A 26,150-nucleotide genomic window follows, 5' to 3' on the forward strand; every position below is an offset into this window, starting at 1 on the left:
AATAAAAGAGAGAGGGAGAACTGGCAGCATCTAACTCTCATATGAGAGGAGGATATAAGGCTGCCGCTGAATCTATAAGAGCAGGAAAAATAAAGAGTAACGTACGCGCTCCCGCACGTCAAGATGAGGGAGTACGTCGAAGGAGTGTCTGACACGGTGCCTTCATTAGAGGACGCGCAGAATATAACCGCGATCCTCTAACGAGCCGTTGGTGTGCAGCTTTGCCGAGATGTCAAGGGCACTCATCAAGTCTCCGGTAATCATAGTATGCCTCCGCTGTCGTCAGGCCTTCTTGATTTGCCTCCCGTACCCTCTCCTAATTTTTTTTTTTTTTTTTGTCGTGGTTATACCGATCGGAGACTAGAGGGTGGCTAATTCGCGCAGTCACCTGGCGCAGCTTTCTGAAAGAAGGTGTCCTTCGGTGCACTCTCATCAGGCAGTAAGATTGGATGAAGGTTATTACCTGTCGTGGCTAGGTTGTCGCTGCGCATCAGGTTGCGTCAGTGCCTCGTGTGAGCGACGCGAAAGCGGCGCCGAGTGAATAGAGCGGAATGACTCCTCGTTAACAATGACACCCTAAAGCTCAAGTTAGAAGTTTGGAGTTCTGTTTATCGTTTATGTCTTTCTTCCTTCCTTCGCCTTATTTTTTAGGTACCCTACTGCAAGCTGTGATACAACGCACTCCTCCATCTATAGGCGACCTTTGTAGCTGCCACTTCATTGGTGTATAAATAAACCTGCGTAACACATCTTTTAATCCATTCATTGCCTAACTCTCTATAGCGCAGGGTAGGTAGCCAAGCAAAATTTGCTCCCCTCAACATCATTACAAGGAGACAGCTGTCTGGAACCGCGTGCGTGATTGAGCAATGAGCGGTTCTTCACATAATCATTTACTGTCTTCGCTATCAACTACTAGCAAAACTTGGTGTTGCCTGGCGAAATCACTGCGCGGTGATTTTCGGTGTCTTGTTGTGTGTGTTTAGAGGCACATTGCGTTAACTGCGCATGGTGCAAATCAGCCGTGTTCTTTTAGCGCTGCTTTTAAAAGAACTTTTGAAACCTTTGGAAAATAAATTGGGTGGTATCTTTAATGTATACAAGAAGAAGAAGAAGGAAACGTTTATTTGTGTGTACAATAAGACCAATAAAGCCGACAATGCCTGCGCTCTGCCCGGAATGTCATTGTGGGTAAATCTGGCACAATCTCGCACACACATAGAGAGAGAGGAGGAAGGAAATGCAGGGAAGTTAACCAGACGTAAGGCCAGTTTGCTACCCTGCACTCAGGGAAGGGGTAGCGGGTTGAAAAGAAATAAAGAAGGGAAGAGAGAGAGAAAGCACGAGCCTTGCGCACACTCGAAGGAACCCACCAAGTTTACAAACGAGAATTCTACAAAAATGTAGGCGCGACGCTTTCCGTGCTTCTTTTCTACTGCGCTAAGTAGTTGTGCGCTTGTAATTAGGCTATCTCTGGTAAATAACGCCCGATCGCCTCGGCAACGTAACTAAAATAAGGAGTTCTCGTCAATCATTCGGTTTTATCCAATAACTGATAAAGGCTCTGATATGGCTCTTCTAACTCTACTCCACAACCGCACTGCACTTGCAAAATGAAATTGCGTTACAAGTTTAGTTTTCAATATCAGAAAATGTCCTTAACGGCTCAGAATAAAGGTAACATCACAGTATATCAAATCTCTTTATTCGTGATTAAAATTAAACCTGAAAGGCACAGTTAAACGAAGAAAATATGCTACACTCCCGATGCACAAGCGCCATCAAAATAAGCGTGCAAAGGCACAACAGTCAATGGACGACTTTAGAAAGGTGAGTGCCACCTGTGGCGCCAAGAGCATTATAGGGAAATTCTGAGATTCAGTTTCGGGCTTTAGAGGCCACGTGCTGGCGTAGCTGGATACCGCGGTAGCCGCTGAGTGCCGCGATGAGCCCACTCGCCATCGAAACGATCGGAAAACCACGTGCTCCGATTGGTGTCGGTGGGCGATGTGGTCCACGCGCGTGGGCATGGCGACACGCTCGAAATGTCACGTGCTGCCTGCGCACACTGGCCCTATGTAGGGACATGTGTAGGGACTGCAGCCGTTTTTTTTTTCTTCTGTTTTTTCGCCGGGCTTTCCGGTTACGCTTGCCGACGCAACCTTCGTTAAGCTAGGAATGTCTTAGTCGTTATCTGCGCGCACGAAGCGGAAAACGCACGAAACGCACGATACGCTTGTAAACATGCCGGACAGCTGCTGCAATCAATCGGGGTTGCGCAGCGTTGTGTGAAACAGTGTTCTCTCGCGTACTCTTAAGATAAAAAAAAAGAAAACACACGTAGCAACCAAGGTCGATCCAAATGGTCGCGAAGCTTCGGGCGAAAAGCGGTTCAGAACGAATTGTCACCGACATCAGCAAGAGTGGTTATGGAAGCAGTGATTAAAGCGCGGCTATGTTTGGAGGGAACCAACATTGGAAAAGAAAAAAGCGTTTTTTAATTAAAGCCAGACACAGTTACATTCGTTCAACGAAAATAAAATTTCAAATAAAAAAGAACAACTTTATTTTACTTTATCATTATCAATAAATACCTTTTTTCAGCGCCCACCGTAAGAGCGCCCACCGATAGCGGCGGGCGTTGACGCCACTATCACTTGCATTGCAATGCAGCACTTGAAGTGGACAGAAAGGCGCGCTCGTAAAGTTCACGCTCCCCTCACATGTTGTGTTGCTTTGCTTGTCGACGTTTGTCTGAATTTGGTGACGCGGGTAGTTTCAGAGTTTCTTAACCTGTTCAGTCCAAAGAAGTGAGTTGCGACCGCCAGATAGTTGTTTCACTTTAGTTGTTCTCGAGGGACAGCGCTGGCCGACGGGCTTGGGTGTCCGACGAAAGGACGAGCACTCTACTCCCAAAGCGTTCGTCAGCTTCCAAAGGCTGACGAACGCTTTGGGAGTACGAACGCTTCGACACCCGTACGGCTGAACTTTTCCTGCATCGCTTTCCGCGCTGAAAGCTCGAAACGCCCATCAAGTCGAATGGAGAGGCATTTGAATATGCAGCTCTAATGGCAGGCCTTCGAAAACAAATTTCGCGCCTTTGAAAGCAAAATGACGTCACTTCTGTTTTTAATGGATATGGCGTCAAATTATTTTTTCTTCCGCCGGAAGTGTTCCCTCCTCACACAGATGGCGCTAAGCCCCATCAACCGCCGATAAGTCGCCATGTTTTGAACGTATACGGGCTTCTATGGAAGCTTCGCTACCAGGTGTATTTACCTTGGCAAGCGGAGCCGCCGCAGCGAGCGAAGGTTCGTGCGGTCTATCGCTTCAATGGAGCCTGAGCGGCGAATGCACAGCGCATAGAAAGGTCAGAGCCGTGTGGAGATCGCTTTCAAGATAGGGTGCGGGCGACCGCTGCAGCTGGGCAAGGTACAAGCGCAGTTGTTGGCAGAGTAGAAGCTGCCTCCCCCCCCTCCCCTTCTCCACGCTGCCTTTCCGCTTTCCTCCTTCCGCGTGCGAGACTGAGTCGCCAGTTCCCCTTGCGTCCGGTTGCAAGATACGCATTTGGTGCCGCAGCACAGCGTCGCCCCCCCCCCCTCCCTACCTCCCTCCCATACCCCCACGGCCTTTCGCGCAACGGGAAGTCGCGCTTGCTCTCCGCCGTGAGTTCGCTCTCCGTGATAGCGCGCGTCCCACGTGCGCTTTCACTCGCACATACGGCGCGCGGCGACAATTTTATCGCCCTTGGACTTATACAGAACATCACGGCGACGGTGACGGCGACGGCAGAAATCCGCTGGAAATGTCCATATCATTGCTATCGCAATAAAATCGGGTCACGACTCACGAGCTTCGCCGCATATATACGGCAGGCAAAAAGCGGATGCCGGAGCACGGATGCACTCGATCGGCGCACCGACTGCGTGGAGACACGATGGCTGCGAAAACCACACGGCATTTTTGTGGCCGATCGGGTCACGCTAATTTTTCTAACCTCTTGTGCCATGGTTAGCTCAGACGCTATGAGAAAGGGCAGGCTCCATATAGACGAGGCACATCCTACGCGGGTGGCTGCAAGTGAAGCAGACGACGCATAGCGCCTTCCCTCAAGATTCCCATAATGCCGCACCGGCGGCCATTTAAAAGAGCGCGCCACTTCCTAAAGGTGTCCCGAGATTTGCTATGATGATTATTATTTCTATTGGCATACCCTTCGAAGCGGGGTGGCGACAAATACTCACCAAGCATGCTTGAGCTAATCAGGTATTATATAGCTGCACAGCAGTCTACCATTTTGCCTATCTATCCTTGATATTCTCTCCCCATTAAAAACCTTTCTCTATATATTCTACAGTTACTTAAGCTTGTAACGGCTCCGGTCTATCAATGCCTGCCCTACCTTTTTTCCACCAATACTCCACACGTATCTTGCTTACGTCCACTGCTAACCAGGCTAATGCTTCCATCCACTTTGAATTCCAGCGCTTCTGGAAGGTGCACGTTGCCTGTGCCTCTTGCTAGGCGAATATCTTGGCATTCCATTACAATGCGCTGAGTCGTTTCTGGACTTTTGCTGCAGCAAATACATGGCTCATCATGTTGCGAATATTTGCTCCTGCATGTTTTTGTCCTCAGACAGCTGACTCGGGCATCAAATAGCGCGGCACTGAACGACTTGGGTTTACGAGCGCCGTGAGGCGGAGCGTATGGAAGTGTATTAGTCAATTTTATGGCCGCCGAGATTTACGATGGCACGATCTAGGGCGCCTCAATGCGCACGGCCCCGACTTCTTGCGTACCTGCCTCCGTTGAAATCCCCAGAGGAAGAATCTGCTGAACGTTGCGTTGTCAAGGCGTACGTCTGTGGAGGACTTACTCCTAACTCGCGCATCTGACACGCCGGAGAACTACAACTTCCACCCTATCACCGATAATCCGATCTGTCACTTCGTCTATATGAGCAGGTATACAGCGTGATCAAATTTAAGTTTAAGGAAATTTTTTTAAACGCCTGTGGGTAGATAGCATAATTCTTGTCGTTGAGCTGGATTATTCGAAGAGGCGGACATTACTAGAACAAGAAATCGAAAAACTTGTTGAACTAATTAAAATAATGACTAATTAACTTCCTAATTAATTACTTTACGGCAAATATTGCAATTTACGAATTGTATATAGCCGGTGAGCTTGGAAGACGCATCCACTTTAAATGAATTTCCAAGATGACACCAGTTTCGAGGTAATATTTCCCAAAGTATGTGACGAAATACATGGGCGTTCCAGTTACTTTTCAGCTTCAATGCATACAAGTGCGTTTTGTTAAAAACAAGTAAGTGGACCAACAGTGCATTTTTGCGGCGAGTTTGATGGCGCATATCTCTAAATTGGTGCCATTCCGTAAATTCACTCCAAGTGTATATCCTCCTGACAAGCTCACTGGTTACAATTCGTAAATTGCAATATGTGCCGTAAAGTAATTAAGAATTAATTAGTAAATTCTTGTTGATGATTTGTATATGCATTCCGATTTTTCGTGCAGGTAATGCTCACCTCTCTGAACAATCCAGCTCAAGGACTAAAATTATGGGAACTGCAACACGCGATTTTTAAAAATTGCATAAAACTTAAAAATCACCACCACATGCATGTATGTATGCATGCATGCATGCATGCACGCCCGTATGATGACTTCGTCACCGGAAATTCTAGCACGGAATGAACGTCAGCTCGAATACAGTTTGGTTCAGGCGTCTTGCGCCGTCCCTGAACCAAAGCGTGACGAGCAAACGAACACGATTGTCCCCTTTCCTAACTCACAAGTCACAACTGCTGTTTGCAGTAAAATAGGCACACGATTAGCCATGGCTCCACGATGGTCAAATGAACCTGCTCTCTTCTTTGCGGTGAAGTCGTGGATAATTTATTCGCACTCAAAACTACGTACAAGCCACGGTGGGCCTGCCAGTTTTCTAGGGTACATATACTTTTAAATCAGCTGGGTTTCTTGTGATCAAACACGTTTGCTGTACGGATTCTTGACAGCCATAGCGTTAAGGGTCTACACTGTAGGGACTTCTGCTCTCTATTTTGGGCAAATATATCAGCAGGTGGGGACGTTTCAGTCCTACTTAGGCATCACAACGCTCACATGCTTCAAATATGGGCGTTATAACAGCGATTAAGTCGGTTTTATTGTAATGAAAGCGACAACACTGGCAGAAACTTGTGAGCGAGTTGTTCCCTCCATCGTGTTGCTTTCAACGATTCGATATATATTTAAAGGCGGTCGCTCATGATGGCGCTAGTGCATGCAACCATTAAAAAATTCAGGCTTGAAAGTCGCACTGCGGTTTCAGAAATTATGTTTGATGGTTCCAATGAAGAAAAATGCAATATGCCTGAAGTTCTTTGAATTTTTATGGCATTGTTCATGTTGGACGGTCGAACTTTCGTGATGAGACGTTCACAGCGAATAACTTGTGTCATATGTAGATGAGTAAAATACCGAAACCTCTACACACTTGACCTTCCACGTGTTTTCTATGTGACACACAGCAACTAACACTAGCAAAAATTTGCCTGGTGTGTAATGACAAGGCGTATTTTTTAAAACGATGAAGTCAAAAAATAATTTCACATTTCAGACGTCGCTGTTAAGGTTTCAGCCGGGTCATTTTCGGGTGGACAATTCAATATCTTGTGATTTTTTCCCAGCCTAACATGTACTTTTGTACGAAATTCAAACTTACACAGAAAGCCTGGAAACCCACCACTTGACAGGACTAATTTGAATGTAGATATCCCGACACACTTCGCTCATTGTTCGAACATTATTCTCGTACTGTGTCAGAGCCTCAGCGATATAAACTTTCTCGGCCATTCATTGTCCAATTCTAGTCTGAAGATGTTTGTGTCACTAGCATATTATAGTATGCACAATGCCCCCAAATGTAGAATTCCATCTGCTGTGTGGTAGCCCGCGTACAGTGAAATGTTTCCCGATAGCAGGTACATGCCGTAAAAATAAATTTGTACACTTTCTTCATCTCTGGTCGCAGTGACCGCTCGACAGCCCCATGGCCGAGCTGAATTGCAGCAGCGAGCAGGCGCAGCTCGGCGGTGACGTGCTCCTCGTAAACTTGAGCGCGTTCGGCGAAGAGCTCGCAGGCGGCGTCTGGAGCAGCAATGGCGGTGCCCCCTTCACGTGGTCCGAGTACGTCAAGATCGGCGCGTACCTGGCGACCATCGCGGTGGCCGCCGTGGGCAACACTTGTGTCATCCTGACGGTGGCGCTGAACCGCAGCCTGCGCACCACCATCAACTGCTACCTGACAAACCTGGCCGTGGCGGACGCCATTATCAGCATGTTCTGCATGTGGGTCTACCTGGTCAAGAACTTGTCCGACTGGTACGTGCTCGGAGCCTTCATGTGCCGCATCGAGGGATTCGCCCAGAGTAAGTAAATGTCGCGCTGTCAGGCTGCCGCTTAACCGATTTGCTAAATCTTGAAATCGAAGAATTTTGCGTTGTATGTACTATATGTATGCTATAGCAGTCAGCATGCGCCTTAAGGCTGACCTTCATGGAGCGAACTTTCACAACAAAGATTGCACGTCTTTGCACAAAACATCGAAGCTGATTATCTAGGGAAGCGAATAGCGTACTACAATAGCACACATTAGCGTACTGTGTGCGTACCACACCGTGGTGAATACACTGGCCTGAGCGGAACGGATGGTACACGTCACACTAAATATACCTAATTCTTTCATCGGGCACTCACAAACGCCGATAGTTTTCCGTCGATATTGTCTTATGCACCATCGGGGTGCGACGCCTGCAACGTCGCTGCCGGCGTTCCTCATCGCGCCAACGTTGTGAGACGCCTGGTATCGGCCAGGGAGCTGTTGCTGCTGCACAGCAGCAGTTGTCGCGCTAAGCCGCTTCCACGTTTTGTTAGAACAACGTGTGAGGAGCTCGAGCGTAACGCTAAGTACCTTGCTATCACTTCCAACGCTTAGCCTTCAGGCGAAGCTGCCAATTTTTATAGGACCCTCCGTAATGGCTCAGTGGCTGTGGCGTTCTGCTGCTGAGCACGAGGTCACGGGTTCCATTCCTAACCTTGGCGGACGCTTTCCGATGGAGGCCGAATGCAAAAATGCTCATGTACTATGGCTTGGGGTTAAGGTAAAGAACCCCAGGTGATCAAAATTAATCCGGAGCCATCGGCTATACTGTGTCCCTCATAACCCATGCACTATACCAGTTTGGCGACGATAAGCTTCATAATCGAATTCAATGTGTAGTGAGTCATTTCAGCTCCCAACATGCACCGAAAGCATGGTTTCTATGCGAACACTTTTACCTTCCGCCTTCATTCGAAATCCACGGCCGGAAATCAAAACCCATGGCCTCATGCTGAGCAGCATAATGTCATAGCCACTGCGCCACCGCTGTGGATACTGTACGATAATCTGGTGGCGTAAGTCACCAGCAGATAGCGACACAGGTAATCTTATCGTTGTAATGAAGTTATGGCAAATGACTGAGTTTTAACTACACAATGCCTAGTTCTCAAATCCACACAAACATGATCGTGAAGGAAACTAAGGTTTTTAGCTGTCGTTACCGCTCCTATAAACTATAGTTGGGTTTTTTTGTTTTTTTTTTTTTTTTGCTTTGCTTTTTTGACCCCATTGGTTGCCGCTATTTCGACTTCCGTTTTATTTAGAAAACAGTAAGTGAAGTCGAAATATTGACTTGGTAAGGTATTTTTCACAGCTTCATAATTTGTGGTAGTAGCTTATTTTGCGCAATCCTTAACAATGTCATTGATTATGCCCATGTAATACGCTTAGTGTACGCAAAGCGTACACTAAGCGTAGAACCACGTGTGATTCCTTATACTTTGTTACTACGAGCTTATCACCGTGCATGTCCATCTTCGATGAAAGCAGTCAACATGCGCGTTGACATTAGGGTCACTTGCGATCGCCTCATCTGTGGAGGAAGTTTCACGAAGTTCCCGCAGTAATAACTTCGTATATACGGCCGCATTTCACACCATGAATGAGCACTCTTCGCAAGGCGTCAACAGGCGCGACCCAAGCGTAATACCCGTGACAGAGGCAGCAGCAGCACATTGCTTTTTCGCCAAACCATGCAACAAGGCTCGGGAGCTTTAGAACTATTGGTCTTCTACAGTGAAGATTCCCGGCGACACACAAGCGCCAATTTTTGTGAATGGCTTCGCTTTGGTTATCTTCCTTGGGATGGAGGTTCTCGCTTGGCAACGCGTGCGACACCTCACACAGACGTCGCTAGGGGGCCTCGCAAAATCAGCTATACATATAGGACCAGCCTGCGACAGCCTCCTACGGCACCGCGGTCGCGACATGTCCCGACCAAGCGCCGCAAGCCGTAAAAATAAGAAAACGACACCTGCAACACGATGACAAAGCAGGATGTTTCTATATTGTGCTCTACAAGGTTGCTCCTAAGCACTCGTGTAAAAGCGGGGCAAAAAAGCGAGGGATGTCTAGGCACCGCTCCCGTTTCAGGTATAGTAGACAGGCATGATGCATGATCCGGACGGTGCACGACGTAATGGTTGTTCCCGATAACATTTGTGCCCTGTTTGCGGAGCTCTTGTTACCTTCTGCTGAACTTTTTTTTTCTGTAGAAAGCGAACCTATAGGTGACGTCTTGATCACGATTTATGCTTGGTAGCGTTCGTAATCAGGCCCTGTCAAAACCAATTCCCTATTCCGACGTGTCCTGGAAAAGCTAAACGGGTGCGAGGACACGGGCTAACATTAATATCGTGATAAGTGCGTTTCCCGAAATGAGATACTGATAAGGATAAGAAAATAACATAGTCGTAGCAGCTGCGCCAAAATGATTCGTAGCACAGAAAAAAAACGCGACAATCTGTTTTGTCCTGTTTTACTGATAGCATGGCGGAAAGAGAAGACAAAATGTCCAACGTGCACCCCGCGTCAAAGGACGATGCTTGCCGCGAAAAAAACTCGATTTCTTTGCGGCTGAACGATGCTGCCTCGAATTAGGCACAATTTCAATTCGAGTGGTGTGGGAGCCGAGTAGGGAACCTGTGAATTTCAGGCAGAGCTTCAAAGATGAGAAGTTTTACTCCTTTTCTGCAGCCTTGGTCCATCAATTCTTGTCACTGGTTGTATGGCTTGGTGGCCCAGCCTTAGGTAAGTAAATCTGATTAATAATTCGGCGTCGTATCTCAGCACTATCTGATAATGATGATGATTTATTGACATCTCTTTTGAAACGGGCCGGTGACAAAAGGTCACCTAGCCTGCTTGAGTTACTCAGGTATACTATACATGTTTTTCATCGTAGCATTTTTGTATACATCTCTCTAATCTATTTTCTCTTCCTCAAAAATTTCCTATCTACCTTGTACCGGTACCTATGCCTGTGTCGAATCGGGTTGTATCAATCTCTTCCCTGCTTTTTTTACACCAATACCCTAAAGGTATCTTGCCTATCTCGACTGCTGACCGGTTGATGGTTCCGTCTATTTTAAATCCAAGCGCTTCTGGAAGGTGTACGTTAGTAACGTTACCTACGGGTCGCACTGGGTGAATCCCTTCGCATTTCATTAGGATGAGCCTAGTGGTCTTCGGATTTTCGCTGCAGCATTCACATGCCTCATCTAGTTGCGAATATTTGCTCCGGTTTGTTTTTGTCCTTAGGCAACCAGCTCGAGCCTCAAATAGCAAGGTACTGCCCTTCGTATTCTCGTACAGATTTTCCCTTCTAACAATTCTTTCTTCTCATTCTTGTAAATCTCCATGATCTTTTTTGTTTCCCTTCTTTGCTTCAAATTCACTGTCTCTGTTTCTCCCCCTTTTACCTGCCATCCGATTAGGAACAGCGTAACTCTAGAAAGGTACGCATCAACCTCGGAGAATTGGCAATCACGGTGGTCAACTGCTCTGAAAACTGGTGGTTTCTTTCTTGTAACTGGGAAACAGTTGAGTTTCGTAATAGTGAAGGATATGGCACCGCCGTATTCTGAATGCGTACTGTATCAAAAGTTAAGCTATAAGCCGTGCACATTCTGCAATTGTGCTCCAATTTAGCAGCGAAAGGTGTATCATGCAGCACAAGACGGCAATCACGTACCATACATAGTATACGAACATAGCTACATTAACCGATGTTAGTTATTCCATACTGGCGCAGTCAAGGCAAAGCGTAGCGTTCGGAAACTACCCCCCCCCCCCCCCCACCAAAAAAAAAACAGCCATCAATTAATTCTGTGCTGAAGGTTCCTTAGGGAAGAAGCCCTAGGAAGCGTCGTTCCGTGTCTGCAGGTATAACGCGAAGGAGCTTAGATTTAAAACCAGGTGGTGGCTCCGTGAAGGTTTACGTGTTTTTGGCTTACCGCGACAGCCCCTAATGTGCTCGATGTTCAATGAAATTAGTGTTCGTAAGGTTTAGTAGACATGCATTAAGTTGAATGTTTTTATAATATAGGCACAGGTTTGAGACAAGAAAGCCAGCGCCTCTAGCAGCCTCGATCAAGCTGGAAACATGAGCTTTTGCTTTGGAAAAAATTATGCAGAACCTACAGGCATTTTGAAATCTATGGGAAGCGAAGCTTTCGTGAAGAGGTTAATGAAATGCTATATAAATTTGCCCATTTCATTCCTGCGTCTTTGGCGTAAAGCAAACTGGCGCGCGCGCATGTGCTCACGCGCACCCGTGCTACGCAAAGTGACAATTAACTCTGACATAGTGTTGGGTTTTTTTTCTCTTTCATTTCTTCTTATTTATTTTAAATGCAGCTGCAGCTTATTGGCCGATCCACCATTATGGGTATGTGCGATAGTATGGAAATCATAATCAAACTCGCGGCGTTCATCAGAAAAAGCCAGTTGGCTTTGGCACGTTAGACGTATGCGTGCAATTGTGACCTAATGGAGAGCTGTACGAACAAGATGCAAGTTCGTTTGTATAGATAGGCCTTTTAAACCGCACGTCTGATGAGACTCAATTAGACGCAACGTTGCAAACGTGTGCTTATTCGATAAAACCTTTGCATAAATTTTGTAGTCCACATTCGACAGTGTAATGGATCTGTAAACTACTGCAGAACCTAACTTTTCCTGATCACTACATTTCGGAATTAAAGTTATATGGCTTTTCGTGAATGATTGTGGGAGGTACTCTTCCTTGAAGCTGGCGGTGAAAATTTTAAGCAGAGAACTGGTCTGAATACTGCTCATCCCACTCTGAACACTTATTTGCACTACTTCAGATTATTCTAGTGAAAGCTTTTGATCGCGTTAACCATTATTTTCTCTTCCAACTTTTAGAAAATGTAAATTTTGGGTCAGTTCTTTATAAAGGAGTTGGCATTTGCTACATTAATTCTTCTACTCGCATCATTGTTAACAGTGCTCTTTCAAAACATGTGCTATACTTCCTTCTGTAAGAGAAGGACGTCCGTTATCACCACTTCTATTTGCCCTTTATATGAAGCCGTTGTGTATTAGCATCCATCAGTGTAGATAGATTCATAATTTCAACATCTTGGGCAACGAACTCAAAGTGTTAGCTTACGCAAATAATCTTGCCTTTTTCTGCGCTCACCAACCCAGCATCCATAAAGTACTATCATTGACTGAACAATTCGGAATGGCTTCTGCTGCCCAGGTAAATCGATCTAATAGCTTGGGTCGTTGGTTTGGTTTGTTGTGTTTTACGCCAAGTAATTTTGCTGGTATTTCATGGACATCTGTGCCATCGAAATACCATGTTCGAGTCCCGCCACCGGAAGCACTTTTCTTTTTCTTAAGCGGGACGAGGAATTTACTCGACGAGAACCCGAACAGCGACGGAAGGACGGATGGACCGACCGACCGACCCAGGCGAGAGAGAGAAAGAAAGGGAAAGAAAGACAGGGAGGTTAGCCAGTGTAGGTACCGACTGGCTACCCTGTGCTGGGGAAAAGGGTAAAGGGAATAAAAGGTGGTAGAAGAAAGAAATAAAAAATTAATGTAAGAAAAATTCGCACAATAACGCTACCCTACGCGCTACAGCGTTCAAAGCCAGTCGCACAATTCACAAGCCCTTAAAAATTTCCGCGGAGCCCTTAAGGTCTTGAGTGCCGAAACCCGTCTGGACCAGTATCCAGGCGAAATTACTGGATGGCATAGGCAAAGAAAGGTTCACGTTAAAAACTTTCACCATTAAACTTCGCCAAGTTTAAAAACGACCGCTCAAGCAGGTTGAGTTGTTTCGCCTAGTGCCAATCAGGATCTACGCCCACAGATGTATGCGTACGACAAAATCATACGAGTCCGCTTGTTGGATTCTAGTAGGGATGCGTAATTATTCCACCCACCAACAGGTCGCACAGATTAGCGTACACGATTGTTGTGTTGTCGCGGTTGGAGTCTTTAAAGAGAAATATAGGTTGAGCTGTTTAGTAGGTTACACTTTTTATAGAATGCCCCCCCCCCCCCCAAAAAAAAAAAAGAAAAGTATTTCCCACCATGAGAGGAGGCCTAGTAAGCGGGAAAAGACGCAAAAACAAGGCTGGTGGCGATGCCACTTTGAAGTTGCTGAGCTAGTTCGCCTTTACGTCATGAATTTTGACGGTCTACTCGGGCCTAGTTAATCTGTTGTCGCTATAACGATGGATCACATTGCATTCTAAAAGATCCAAATACTGAACTTAGTGAATTTTAAGAATTTCTTACTCAGCTGCTATGAACCAAATACGAACATATACTTTGAAATGTGTCACGTCACACTGACTTGCCCGCGCTGTGGTTTCGGCGCGAAATTCAAAATGTGGACCTTTGAGGTTAAATTTCTCTTCGAATCATCGCTCTTCGAATCGTCAAGCTATTACCACGAAATTAGCGAAAAGGGAAGTTTTGCTAGAATACTACTTTATCAGCATATACTGATTAAGTGCTTTCTCTTTAGTGCCCCTTTAAGTGAAAGTAGTCGTGCGCTGTGCTGCCTCTCAGGGAAAAGGCTGAATCAGTTGTCCTGAATCGTGAGCTGTTGCGATCTCGGGGGTCACACCTGGATTTCTAATTACGAGCAAGCAGAGGAATACGTGGTGTCCACACCCACGCGTCAGCGACGGCACTCTCTGGGTGACAGAAGCTCATCTCGAGTACCATGCTTCTGCTAAAGTTGCATGCGCCGGAAGCCAAGCGGAGCCGGATACACATTATAGACGCTATCTTTTGGACACCAACTATTCATACGGAATCACCCTTACGTTTTACTACTTTAAGTAGAGCGACACGACAGTACTAATTCCGGTATTCACCCTATTGTAAAGTTTCGGGACGTTTCTGAATCTGAATTTTTGCGCAAGTCCTCGAAACAAACAAACAAGTAAAGAAAACGCGACACACGAGTCTGTACGACATTTCGGGAAATATAATACGTTATAACAATTCCACTGATTGTCAACAGCATATGTGTTTGTAAAAAAGAAGAAAAGAAAGAAGAAAAGTCCCGGAAAGCTTTTCAGACAGCAGAAGTGTTTCTATTGTTCTTCTGCAACACACAGCGTTCATGCAGCAGGGTTCTGTGGAGCAAAACCCTCGCATTCTACCACGATGAGCTGCATCGCCATTCAATGTCGCATCACTACAAGAGACGTTTCCGTCACGTGATATCCTTCAAGACTGCTTTCCAGCCAGTGCAGCCATGTGAAACGGAATAAAGAAAGCTCAAACAACAAGTAGGCTTAGCTAAAAAAGACGCAACTTTCCCGTCAGTTTTTATTTTCCTTTTTTTCCTTTTTTCTTTTTATCCATACGCCTCATTTGTTCCCGAGAACCCACTTTTGTCTTGTAGCTCTCGGACGCTGCTGTTCGAAGCGGCAGCTGAAATTTCCTTGCGCACTTTTTTTATGGCTTGCCTGGAAGCAGTTGGGAGCGTCGACGGTATTTTCGCGGAGATTTCTAAACTTGAAAGGCACGAAGCAGAAACGAAAGATAAAGCAGCGATGACGCACCCCATTAGTACACAGTAAAATTCAAAACGCAGGACAAATAAAATCATTCTTTCAATATGTGCGTCTACAGCAATAAATTCAATTGTGGTAGCAGACAGGCTCTGAGCAGAGGACAAACGTATTGCAGGTACGAGCAGGCCTGCCTGACGTGTATCACATTGGAAACGGGACTTTCAAGCTTTGACTGACACCCGCTTGAACGAAAGACAGCGCGAACGCGATGCTATTTTCAGCGCGTAGGCACGCAGTATACGGGGTCGCCCACACGTGCGCGCTTGCACGCGCGCATCTGCAAGCACACCTAGGTACGTGTAAGTGCTTCTGCCTGATTCATTTCATAAAACATATTTGTATAGACGTTTTCTCTGTGGGCCTTCACAGTCAGTCGCCCATTTATTGACAACCTTGCATTCGTGCTGTCAGCGTGACAGTGTCAAAATAATCCGAATTCCGGGAATCTTATCAATTCTCTGTGTAACCTCCGCTCCATGCTGTCACAGTTGCGCTATATTTGCCTTCAGTGGATGCCACAATGCTGACACGATTTCAAAGCTGCACTGCGGGCTATGATTGAGAAATAATGGTGGGCTGCGGGTTAGCTTTTAATACCTGGGAGTCTTTAACGTTCACCGAAATGATTAGCATACATTCGTGTCTGCATTTCACAATGCGACCGCCGTTACCGGGACTCGATCCTGCGACTCCGTGCTCACCATCATATAGCGCCATAACCACTCAACCACCAAGACACGCAAGGCAATATCGCGCTGTGAATTAGTTACACTAGAAGGAAGCTTCGAGCTAACAAATTTTACTGTGCAACTTCGCGTTGACAATCTGTCGTATTCGATGCTGTATCCCTCTCTCTCTCTCTCTCTCTCTCTCTCTATTATTATTATTATTATTATTATTATTATTATTATTATTATTATTATTATTATTATTATTATTATTATTCAGTCGTCATGAACTGAAGAACTTATGCAAATCAGATAAACATTACCGGCTTTGTTTCAATGATAACCTAACAGCAGCAAACAGGGAACTGTTTTGGCTTGCCAGGAAGAAGGGAAAGGAAACAAATTATAAATATGTTTGGACCAAGGACGGAAACTAGTTTGCAAAGAAGGAGGAAGGTGCTTCTTTGATCCGTGTGAGCCATGTGAATGATCTTGTGCTCTAAACCTAACCGTTCACAGCGCCGTATCATTCAGTGCCGAGATCAGTTTTCAAGTTTGCAGATTTTCTTCTTGTAGCGCAAAAAAGACACGGACGCAGAAGAAGAACGGGGACACACACAGGCGCTAACTTCCAACAACCATTTATTTCCGGGACGGACGCCACTTTTGTACCGTCATTTTTTTTCCTTTCTTTCTTTTCCCCACTTGCTTCACAGGCGCGTGTCTCCTCACACGGTACATGATAGTCAAAATTTCTAAGATACTTGCAGGCTAAGGCAATACAACAAAGCACATGGTAGAATGATATAATGACACTTGCAGACTAGGCAGGGAGTACTATTACGTTTAACGCACGCGCAGGAATTCCAACTCCTTCATGGATAGTGACAGAGACGATTTGCTAACACAGGTATCGCCGAACTTTTCAATGTGAGCCCTTTCAATGATTAGACGAGTTAGTTCGCATTTGCTTCTCCCGATAATGACTGTAATCTTCGAAGGGGGGCTCCCCGCATCCGCACTTGTGACAATGACTTGCGAGGAAGCCATCCGCCACAGGCTTGTTAACTTTATTGGCATGTTCTCTAAGCCTATCGTTGATGCATCTGCCTGTTTTTCCGATGTAACTCCTTCCACATTGCAAAGGTATTCTGTAAATAACACATTTCCTGCAGTTAACGTTCCCTTTTTTTGTGCTGCTTTTCGCACGCGTCCTTCATTGTACTATATGGCCTTGTTTTTGCACACAGGCTGATAAGCTTATTTGGAGCTGAGAACACAATGTCGACCTTCCTTCGACGTCCTATCTTCTTCAGGTTATGCGATAGGCGGTGAATGTATGGAATTACGGCGAAATGTTTCTTTTTACCGGACTCGGCGCTAGCTGTCGTCAAGGAACCAAACTCTCCTGACTGCGTTGCTCTGAGCAAGGCTTCGAAAATTGACACAATCACATGGTTTGGAAACATGGTTTGTTTGCACTGGTTCATGAAGCCTCTTGTATTATACATATATGCGTCAGCAATGTGCGCTCAGCTGGCGCCTTTCTTTTTTCTTTTTCTGCGATAGCAATTTATTATCTGCAATGTTTCGTGTCAGACTGTCTGATACCGTCGGTGTATCATATAGGTCTGTAATCTAGCAAGAAAAGTGAGGAAAGAATGACTGAAGAATACGCAGGTATGTCACAGAAACCTCGGAGGCAATTTTTAAGTGGACGATTGTAGCGCAGGTACACGAGGATAAAGCAAAAATAGTCGAGACAGAACGCTAACTTGCAACAGTACATCCAATAAAATACGGTTCACAACCACAGGATTTGCAATGCAGCGCGAGCGAGCCATCACCCATGTTTTTAATGTTTTTGGCATGCTCTCTGAGGCAGCCTCTGGAGCAAGAGACACGTTTGAGTTTTTTTTTTTTTTTAGCTGCACTAATTTTAAATAAAGCACTTGTGACAGATAGTGTAATTCCAACCCTTGATCTAAATTACTCGATGATGCGGCCATTACTTCTACAAGAAATTAAAATGCGCAATCGAATAAACATACTTACGCTAGTTAGTTTAATTACTTTGTGGCGCGTATTTCAATCTACGTATTGTAGCTAGTCAGCACGCAAGGCATACCCTCTGGAAACGAATTCTCAGGACTACGCCAGTTTCGAGATATTAATTTTGAAAGTCTCCGCCGAAATGCATTGGCGTTTCAATTATTTTTATGCTTCAGTGAATACAACAACATTTTCTTTAAAAACATGTGGAAGAACAGTGCATTCTGCAACGCAAGTTTAATAAAGGGGTTTTACGTGCCCAAACCACGGTCTGATTATAAGGCACGCCGTAGTGGGGGACCACCTAGGGTTCTTAAACGTGCACCTAAACATAAGTGCACGCGTGTTTTTGCATTTCGCCCTCATCGAAATGTGGCCGCCGTGGCCGGGATTCGATACCGCGACCTCGTGCTCACTAGCCCAGTGCCATAGCCACTGAGCAACCACGGCGGGTTTACATCGCAAGTTTGACGGTGCGAATCTCGAAACCGATGCCATCCTCAGAATTTGTTATAAGTCGATATGTCTTGCATACTCACTGGCTACATTTCATAGATTGAAATATGTGCCGTCAAGTAATTATTTAGGAAAGCTAATTACCGTAATCATATTAATTATTCAATTAGACATTTTCATTTTTTGTTGAAATAATGGCCTTCTTCTTTCTGGGATTTTACGTGCCAAAACAAGTTCTGATTATAAGGCATACTGTAGTGGAGGGCTCCGGAATAATTTTGACCACCTGGAGTTCTTTAACGTGCACTACAACGTAAGCACATGGGCGCTTTTGCATTTCGCCTCCATCGAAATGCGGCCGCCGCCGCCGGGATTCGATCCCGCGATCTCATGCTCAGCAGCGCAACGCCTTAGCTGACTGAGACACAGCGGCGGGTGGCTCATGCAGTAATTTACATGAAGGTTCAGAATTGTGTTATCTGCTACTGGGAATTTAAAGGGACACTAAATTAAAACAATAAATCAACTTAGACTGATAAAGCATTCTTCGAAAACTCTGTTTTCGTTAATTACACTGCAATAGGTCAATTATTAGAAGAGAAAATTAAGCTCAAAGTTAATTTTTTTTTAATTTCGTGCGGCAACCCCAACGTCAGCACTTCAGTGTGACGTCACGACTTCTAAAGTAATTTTTCGTATTTTGGCCACGCTGGTTCAAAAGAAATTCGCAAAACTTGCCATATTCAATCTTGGGCTGTTTTAGAACACCATGTAGTCAATCTTTACCGCTAAAGAATTAACTGGGACCTAGAAGACACTGTCAAAATCCATGACATCACGGTGAGCTGGTGCGGGAACTTCAAGGTGGCGTCGCCAATCGCCTGTGTTTTTCGTTTCTTTCTCGCTTACCAAGCGGCTTCTTGCGGTAAGAGTGGTGTTTTGGGTATTGTGGAAGGGTAATCTACTGATACAGAAGAAATCATTTTTCCCTTTAGTGTCCCTTTAAAAATATTCGTGCAGCTAAAAAAAAGCCCCTGTATATGTACTTCTTACTACATGATAGCGGTATCTTGTATACCATATTGCAGACGCAGCCAACGAACTGCACTTAGTGATTCTTGGTGCAGAATTATTCATGCTACCCCGGCGACGCCGACGGTAAATGACTGCGGGGTACAAGGCGAAGAAGAAAAAAAAACACTTTATGTGTAGGTCATTCAGCTATCGTCTTGAAATTGTGGAAAGCTTTATATATATAAAAGAATAAGGATAACGTTCTTTCCCCTATACGCGCCGTCAAACTTGCGTTGCAGAACGCACTGTTGTTCCACTTACTTTTTAAAGAAATCACTGTTGTATGCACTGAAGCACTAAACGCCGCCTACATGAACTACTTCAAAAGCAAGGTTAAACTGAGTGACTCGCCAATGTGCTTACAATGTGACGCCCCTGAAGACCTGCAACATGTTCTGTGTGACTGCTGCCGCTACGCGTCAGACAGTCTTTAAAGGCTGCATTACACCTTAAACAGGACTCGAGCTTGGAAATTCGGCTTTTCTCGGCCCATGGCAAAGCACCACCATCTGCGCATTACGCGAAATACAGCATGTCGCATCGCGCGCCGCCTGCAGCTGGGGTACGCCGACGGACGACGGATACGTCGGGCGCGCCTCGCGGCGGACTATTTAGTGCTGCGCTTTCGCTGGTGTGGCGTCGCCGCGCCGAGCACGCACGCGCGTCAACGTAAACTATAATGTAGCGTTATAAAGTGGCCTTAACTTAAGTGCACTTTATAACGTGGCCCTAACTATACCTTGACCATGACTATAAAGTGGTCTTAAATGTTGAGAGAGTGAAAGATGAACGGTTTATCTAAATCAAAATTAAATTCTTGGGTTTTACATGCCAAATCCACGATATGATTACGATGCACGCCGTACTGCTGGACCCCGGAATAATTTTAAGCACCCGGGGTTATTTAACGTGCACCTATATATAAATACACGAGCGTTTTTGCATTTCCTCCCCTTCTAAATACGGCCGCCACGGCAGGGATCGTACCCAATACGTCAAGCTCGGCAGCACACCGCCATAGCCATAAGCTACCGCGGCGGGTAGCGGTCTATCTACAAACTTTATAGCCTTATCTATACACAGGTAACTCGTCGGTTTGAAAGAGAGGATTCTCTCAACAAAGACGGAATGCTGAGAGCGCCTGATTGCATTTCATCGGAGTCATTGTCAGTTGGACTTAGTTAATCATTCACGTACTCAAAAACGTTTACAATGTTCAAGGTTACCAAGCAAACAGACATTGTTCTGTCATTCCATTCTAAAAATATGGCGTTTAAAATTGAGGTAACGTGTGAACCGATTCGCTCTTTCATCCTTAGCTGTGCTCGGTCGCTTACGACGCCGACGCTCGTCGCAGGAACGGCCACCTAAGATCTGCACTCAAAAAACTACTGACGTAAACTCCGGACTTTAAATTCTAAGCTGCCACGCTTTTCAGTACTCTCTAGAATAATACCCATTGTCAATTTCAACGACAATGCGTAGAAGCTTTTTCCCCGCATGACTAAAGAAAACCTAATACATTCCCCGCACTTTGGACGAGAAACCAATAGAAACGGGTAGAGAGGGAGAGAGAAGCGAAGGAAAGACAGGGAGGTCAACCATAGGATATATCAGGTTGGCTGCCCTGCACCGGAGAAAGGGTGCGAAAGATGAGAGAACAAAAAAAACAATACAGAACTGTCTCTGTAGGCGCTTTAACACAATCTGCGAAGGCACCACATAGTCATACACAGTGTCAATGTACCACTAACACATTCGACGTCACACAGTGCATAGTCACAACTCGTCACATAGCCCAGTATCTCTTAAATAACGCCGCAGCACCTTTATAGCGGCTCGCGCTGATGGTTGTGTAGGCCACTTTCCAAGAAGTTTACTTTCCGTGAGTGGGTGCTTGTCCAGTTGGTCTAGCGTGGCTGAGAGCGGGGGCTGCTCTTTGTGAGTGGAAACGATGGCACTCGCGAAGAAGGTGACCGATTGTTTCGCTGCCCCCACAGAAGTCACAAAGGGGCTATTAGCCATTGCGATCATCAAGGTGTACGCATTTAAAAATGCTATTTCAATCCATAGATGGGCTAGAAGGTTGCAGTCACGTCGTGCGAGGCCGGACGGAATACGGAGCTGTAAATTAAGGTCGAGGGTATGAAGGCATGCACCTGTAAAGTCGGATGAATTCCATTGATCCAATGTTAGCTTAAGTGTAAGCCCGCAAAGGTTTTTAGCTGCGTCGGTTCTCTGAAAGCGGAACGGAAACGCAGTAGACCACGTCATGGGCAGCTCGGGCAGCTGCGTCCGCTTGATCATTTCCATGGATACCACAGTGACTAGACATGCCATTGAAATATTATATCGTGTCTTTCATCAAATACTCAATGGTGGACTTGTCTGGTCTCTGCGACGTGCTGCTCATGTGATCCGTGACGTAGTGCCGAGAGTGAACTCTGGAGGGCTGCCCTGGAATCGCAGGAGATCGACCATAGATGGGATGGTTTCTCCATAGAGAAACATTCTATGGTGAGATGAAGAGCCGCATGGAGGGCTACCAGTTCAGCAGCTATCCTTGATGTTACACGTGACACTTTTAGCTGTATTTTGACAGGTTTTGCAGGAATCACAACCACGGCAGCTAAACTCGTAGGCCTGACTGAGCCATCGGTGTGAATATGTAGGCGGCCACTGTGCCCCTCATGTAAAAGTTGTAATGTGGCCTGTTTGTCAATTACTTAATACTTTAAACGTTCTCGCAGGTAAACAGAAATCGATTTCTGTCACGTAACGCGTTCTGAAATGATGACCTTAAAGGCATTCACTGTTTTGTGCGTCGTAGCGCTGAAGAAACGTTTGAAGAAAATCGCTTACGTATAGAAAGAAGCGTTAAGTACCCAGAAAAGATTAAACTACTTACAAATAATTTTGGCTTATAGGCTTTCCCTTTGGGATTATGCACACGTGTACGTGTTTATCTTTCTCCGGTGACCGCTTTTCACCGGCTTACAAATGTTAAACGTTGTCGCGCACCGCAAGACGCGGCTGTATGATTTGGAATTTACTTGAATGTTATCGTTGATTCTATCTATCGTGTATGTTCCCGCCGAATCTTGTATAATCAGATTGCATGCGCGACACTAATTGTGTAGTAGTTTCTGGAAGGCACGCGGGCGCCAGCGATTACGCTGGAACTTTCGACGACTAACGTATAAAAGTCGACGCGCTTGACCCACAGATCATATTTTCGACGACAGTTGACTGTGTTCGCCGCTATCGTTGTGCTTCCAGCATCACTTGCTTTTGTGGGCAAAGGTTCGCGCAACAAAAAGTTTATTTTGCGATTCACGATTTTGCTACTGACTTCTTGGCGGTCACTACAACGTGATAATATTAAATTCACCACGGCGAGCAAATACCGTCCGAGGAGGAAAGGCAGCATACAAAATTGTGCAACAAAATCGTGAAGGGCATTTCGTTGGTTGCATCTGCAAGAATGCGTAAAAGACAACCCTGCCGTGTAGGAAGCACTACATGAGCCAGCCGGTCGCCGCATCAATGACCATGTTAAAGAACACCCGAATAACGTAAAAAAAAATAATGCGCGTGATGGATGGCTCGCATATCATTGCAAATCTTGTAGTTGTGAAACGTCTTTCAGTGCATGTACTGTTGTAAGTTAGCGCTCTTTGTCGACTATTATTTTTTCTTCCCCATATACCTACGCTACAATCATCTTGGTAATGACATACCAGCAAATACAAATTGTCACTACTCAGGAGCAGCAACCATCATATTCACCTAGTGCCTCATAGACAGCGCCACAATACCACGCCGTGGCAACAGACAGCGGCTCCACTGGGGTGCGTAGTATCTGCGCCCAGCTAACGCAAGCTCGTCAACGTACACTTCAAATGGCGTTGACTAACGTTGCATGTTGAGCTTGTTGGTATGACATGATGGAGGCAAAAGGCGTAGCGCATCAGAAACAGGACACAAGAGAAAGAACACAGACAACACATACGCTTGGCGCTAACTTTCAACAACAAGTATTTATTGCGGGATCCCAGCATACATATATACCACTCTTTCGCCTGCAATAGAACACGTGCTCCGAGCAACCTGATAGCACATCGAACACATCGAGCACGTGTTCTACTGCAGGCGAGATAGTGGTATATATGTATGCTGTGATCCCGCAATAAAAAATTGTTGAAAGTTAGCGCCAAACGTGTGTGTTGTCTGTGTTCTTCCTTTTGTGTCCTGTTTCTGATGCACTACGCTACGATCCGAGTCGCCTTCATGAGCCCCTTCTCACTCCGCAATTCGATCTTCTCTCACCTACAAGACAGAAACGCCCGATCCGTTACTACTTGAATCGCAAGTGATATGCAATGCCATCAAAACAATTAGTGCAGAACCTACTTAGTGCAGTGAAGTACTCTAAGCAAGTAACAAGAACCTTACAAATATGTCACCAGATCCACAGACTCCACAAGTCCTTACACCTCCCGACCTGCCCTCTGCTGCTGCTGTCTTGCCGAGTAGCTCACACACTGGACAGAACATGTACTATAATGAATCGGCTTACATGTAGTCCATCTCTACTAACTCTCCAGATGTGACGATGGCCGGCTCTGTTCTCGACCGAATTACGCAGTGACACAACAAGCTGTACCTATAGATATCATCAGTGCAACAAATATACACCTTCAAGCGCATATTGCCTTTATTAACACGAAACTTTCTATGTCATCTTTCCCGGGGTTCGGTTCGTGTGCTCGGTCGGCTTCTTGTCGAATATGGTTGGCTAGTCCTGGAGATCGTGAAAGAGTAAATCCGTGGATGGCGTGATGAAAAATAACTGGTATTACTCTTTGCGTGCAGCTCCATTGTGAGCCAGCTGCTGCCACATAATTGCAGTTCTTGCCGCGCAAGGAAAGATTTTAGAGGGCAAATATTCGTCTAACTGCTCAGTTGGAAACTTTGAAGCCTTCCAGCCATCATTAAAGCAACAGCGAAAGTACTACTACTGCTATCGTAAAATTCCAATGCAGCAGAAAAACAAAATTCCCACTTCAAGATTCTTCACTGCACTCAAGCTTTCGCGAGACGTGTTTTTTTTTTTTTTTTTTTTTTTGCAAGCTCGTTGTTCCGGGATGTAGAAGTGAAGTCGGCAGTAACGATAATCTCTATACCGCGATAACCGCGATGTTCTGCGCCCTATATACCCCCTACGTAATTCAGTAAGCGCAAGGCACGTGTGTTCACCGCTCGTGAGACATAACAACCGCGGGCCCCTCCGACTATTTCAAAGCCAGGCTAAGTGCTTTCGTCACCTAGTTCCGTTGCTCGTGCTCTATAACACAATTCAGCAAACCCTGTTTTTTTTTTTTTTTGTTCTTTAGCATAAAACCTCTACACACACCAAGTTCGCCACATATACTGTCTCGACGTAAAATGTTGGGCAAAGCTCGAATCACGAAAGGTAATGAAGTCTTCACCATATAAAAGTATAAAAATACAAGCCCTGCTTGAGAAATACGCATTATGTTTAAGAGACTGTGACAAGATTCAGTTCTGCGAGATAAATCCCCTAAATCCTCCGGAGGCGGCCGCAATTACGCAGTTTTTATCATCACAAGGGATCAGCCAGGAAGGGGCGGGAAACAAGACACGCACGCATGCACTGCACTGCCTACGAATGCTTAGTTGGCGAAAAGATTTAGGACCAAACTCTGCCTCGTTAGGGAGTACGAAAGAACACGGCTCTAATAAGGAGGAGAGCAGGGTGCAACATACCGCAAAACTTCGGATCTCAAGACTAGCAACGTTAACGTAGGCCAAAACGGAGTCCAGCAAAAAAAAAAAAAAAATGCGGGTGGGACGCGCCCGTCGCCTTCATTTTTCATGCAAGAGCCGTACAGTGGCTCTCAATACCAGAAAACAGCAGCACAGCAACACCGACGCAATTAGAGCTGAAAGTTGGGCGTTCTACGTTAAGTGCGATATAAGAATTTCCAACGAATAAACACAAAGGAAGAAAGCAATTGGAGAGAAAAACGCTGGACTATCAACTGACGGTTTGAAGGTGAGCAGAGTACGAAGAGCAGAAAAAAAAATATCTTTAGAAATACAAGACCATACTGCCGCACATGCGTATCATTTCATCGCAAAATCTGACTTATAATGTATATACTGCTTCACAAAGCCCGACTCTATATACGTCAGGCTTTGCAACGACACGCAGGGCACTATAGTCTTATTTTCTCAAAAATACTTTTTTCTGCTCTTCGTACTCTGCTCACCTTCAAACCGTCAGTTGATAGTCCAGCGTCTTTTTGTCCATTTGCTTTCTTCCTTTGCGTTTATTCGTTAGAAATATTGATGTCGCACTTACCGGCGCATTTGAAAGTATATGGACAGTTTTCGTATTCTTACCGTCGCAAGGCCCAACCAGAGACTAACGATACATTACGTTGTATGAGTACTGCGTCTTGTGACGCTGCCGACGTTGCACGCGGCGAGCTTTTAATTAAATTACGGGGTTTTACGTGCCAAAACCACGATCTGATTATGAGGCACGCCGTAGTGGGGGACTCCGGAAATTTGGACCGCCTGGGGTTCTTTACCGTGCACCTAAATCTAAGTAGGCGAGTGTTTTCGCATTTCGCCCCCATCGAAATGCGGCCGCTGTGGCCGGGATTCGATCCCGCGACCTCGTGCTTCGCAGCCCAACACCATAGCCACTAAGCAACCACGGCGGGTGACGGTGCTTTTAGTACACGGGAGTTCCAGCGTTCGTAAATCTGCCACTTCACATGAAAGATAAATGTAAGAAGGCCTCTTGTCTGCACTCAAGCCAAAGC

The 26,150-nt window shown here is 45.6% G+C and overlaps 1 protein-coding gene across 2 annotated transcripts in view; it reads left to right on the plus strand.

Annotated features, from left to right (window-relative positions):
• LOC119436634 (QRFP-like peptide receptor) overlaps nucleotides 1-26,150 on the plus strand; it is a 251,151-nt gene that overhangs the window by 109,328 nt on the left and 115,673 nt on the right. For both annotated transcript variants that reach the window (XR_007464514.1, XM_037703561.2), the window contains exon 2: nucleotides 7,062-7,458. Coding sequence is in view for 1 of the 2 variants with exons in the window: in XM_037703561.2 (XP_037559489.1) it covers nucleotides 7,080-7,458 (379 nt within the window). In the remaining variant the exon portion in view is untranslated. The remainder of the gene's footprint in view (nucleotides 1-7,061; nucleotides 7,459-26,150) is intronic.

Source organism: Dermacentor silvarum, chromosome 1 (assembly GCF_013339745.2).
Source record: "Dermacentor silvarum isolate Dsil-2018 chromosome 1, BIME_Dsil_1.4, whole genome shotgun sequence".
NCBI classification, from domain to species: domain Eukaryota; kingdom Metazoa; phylum Arthropoda; class Arachnida; order Ixodida; family Ixodidae; genus Dermacentor; species Dermacentor silvarum.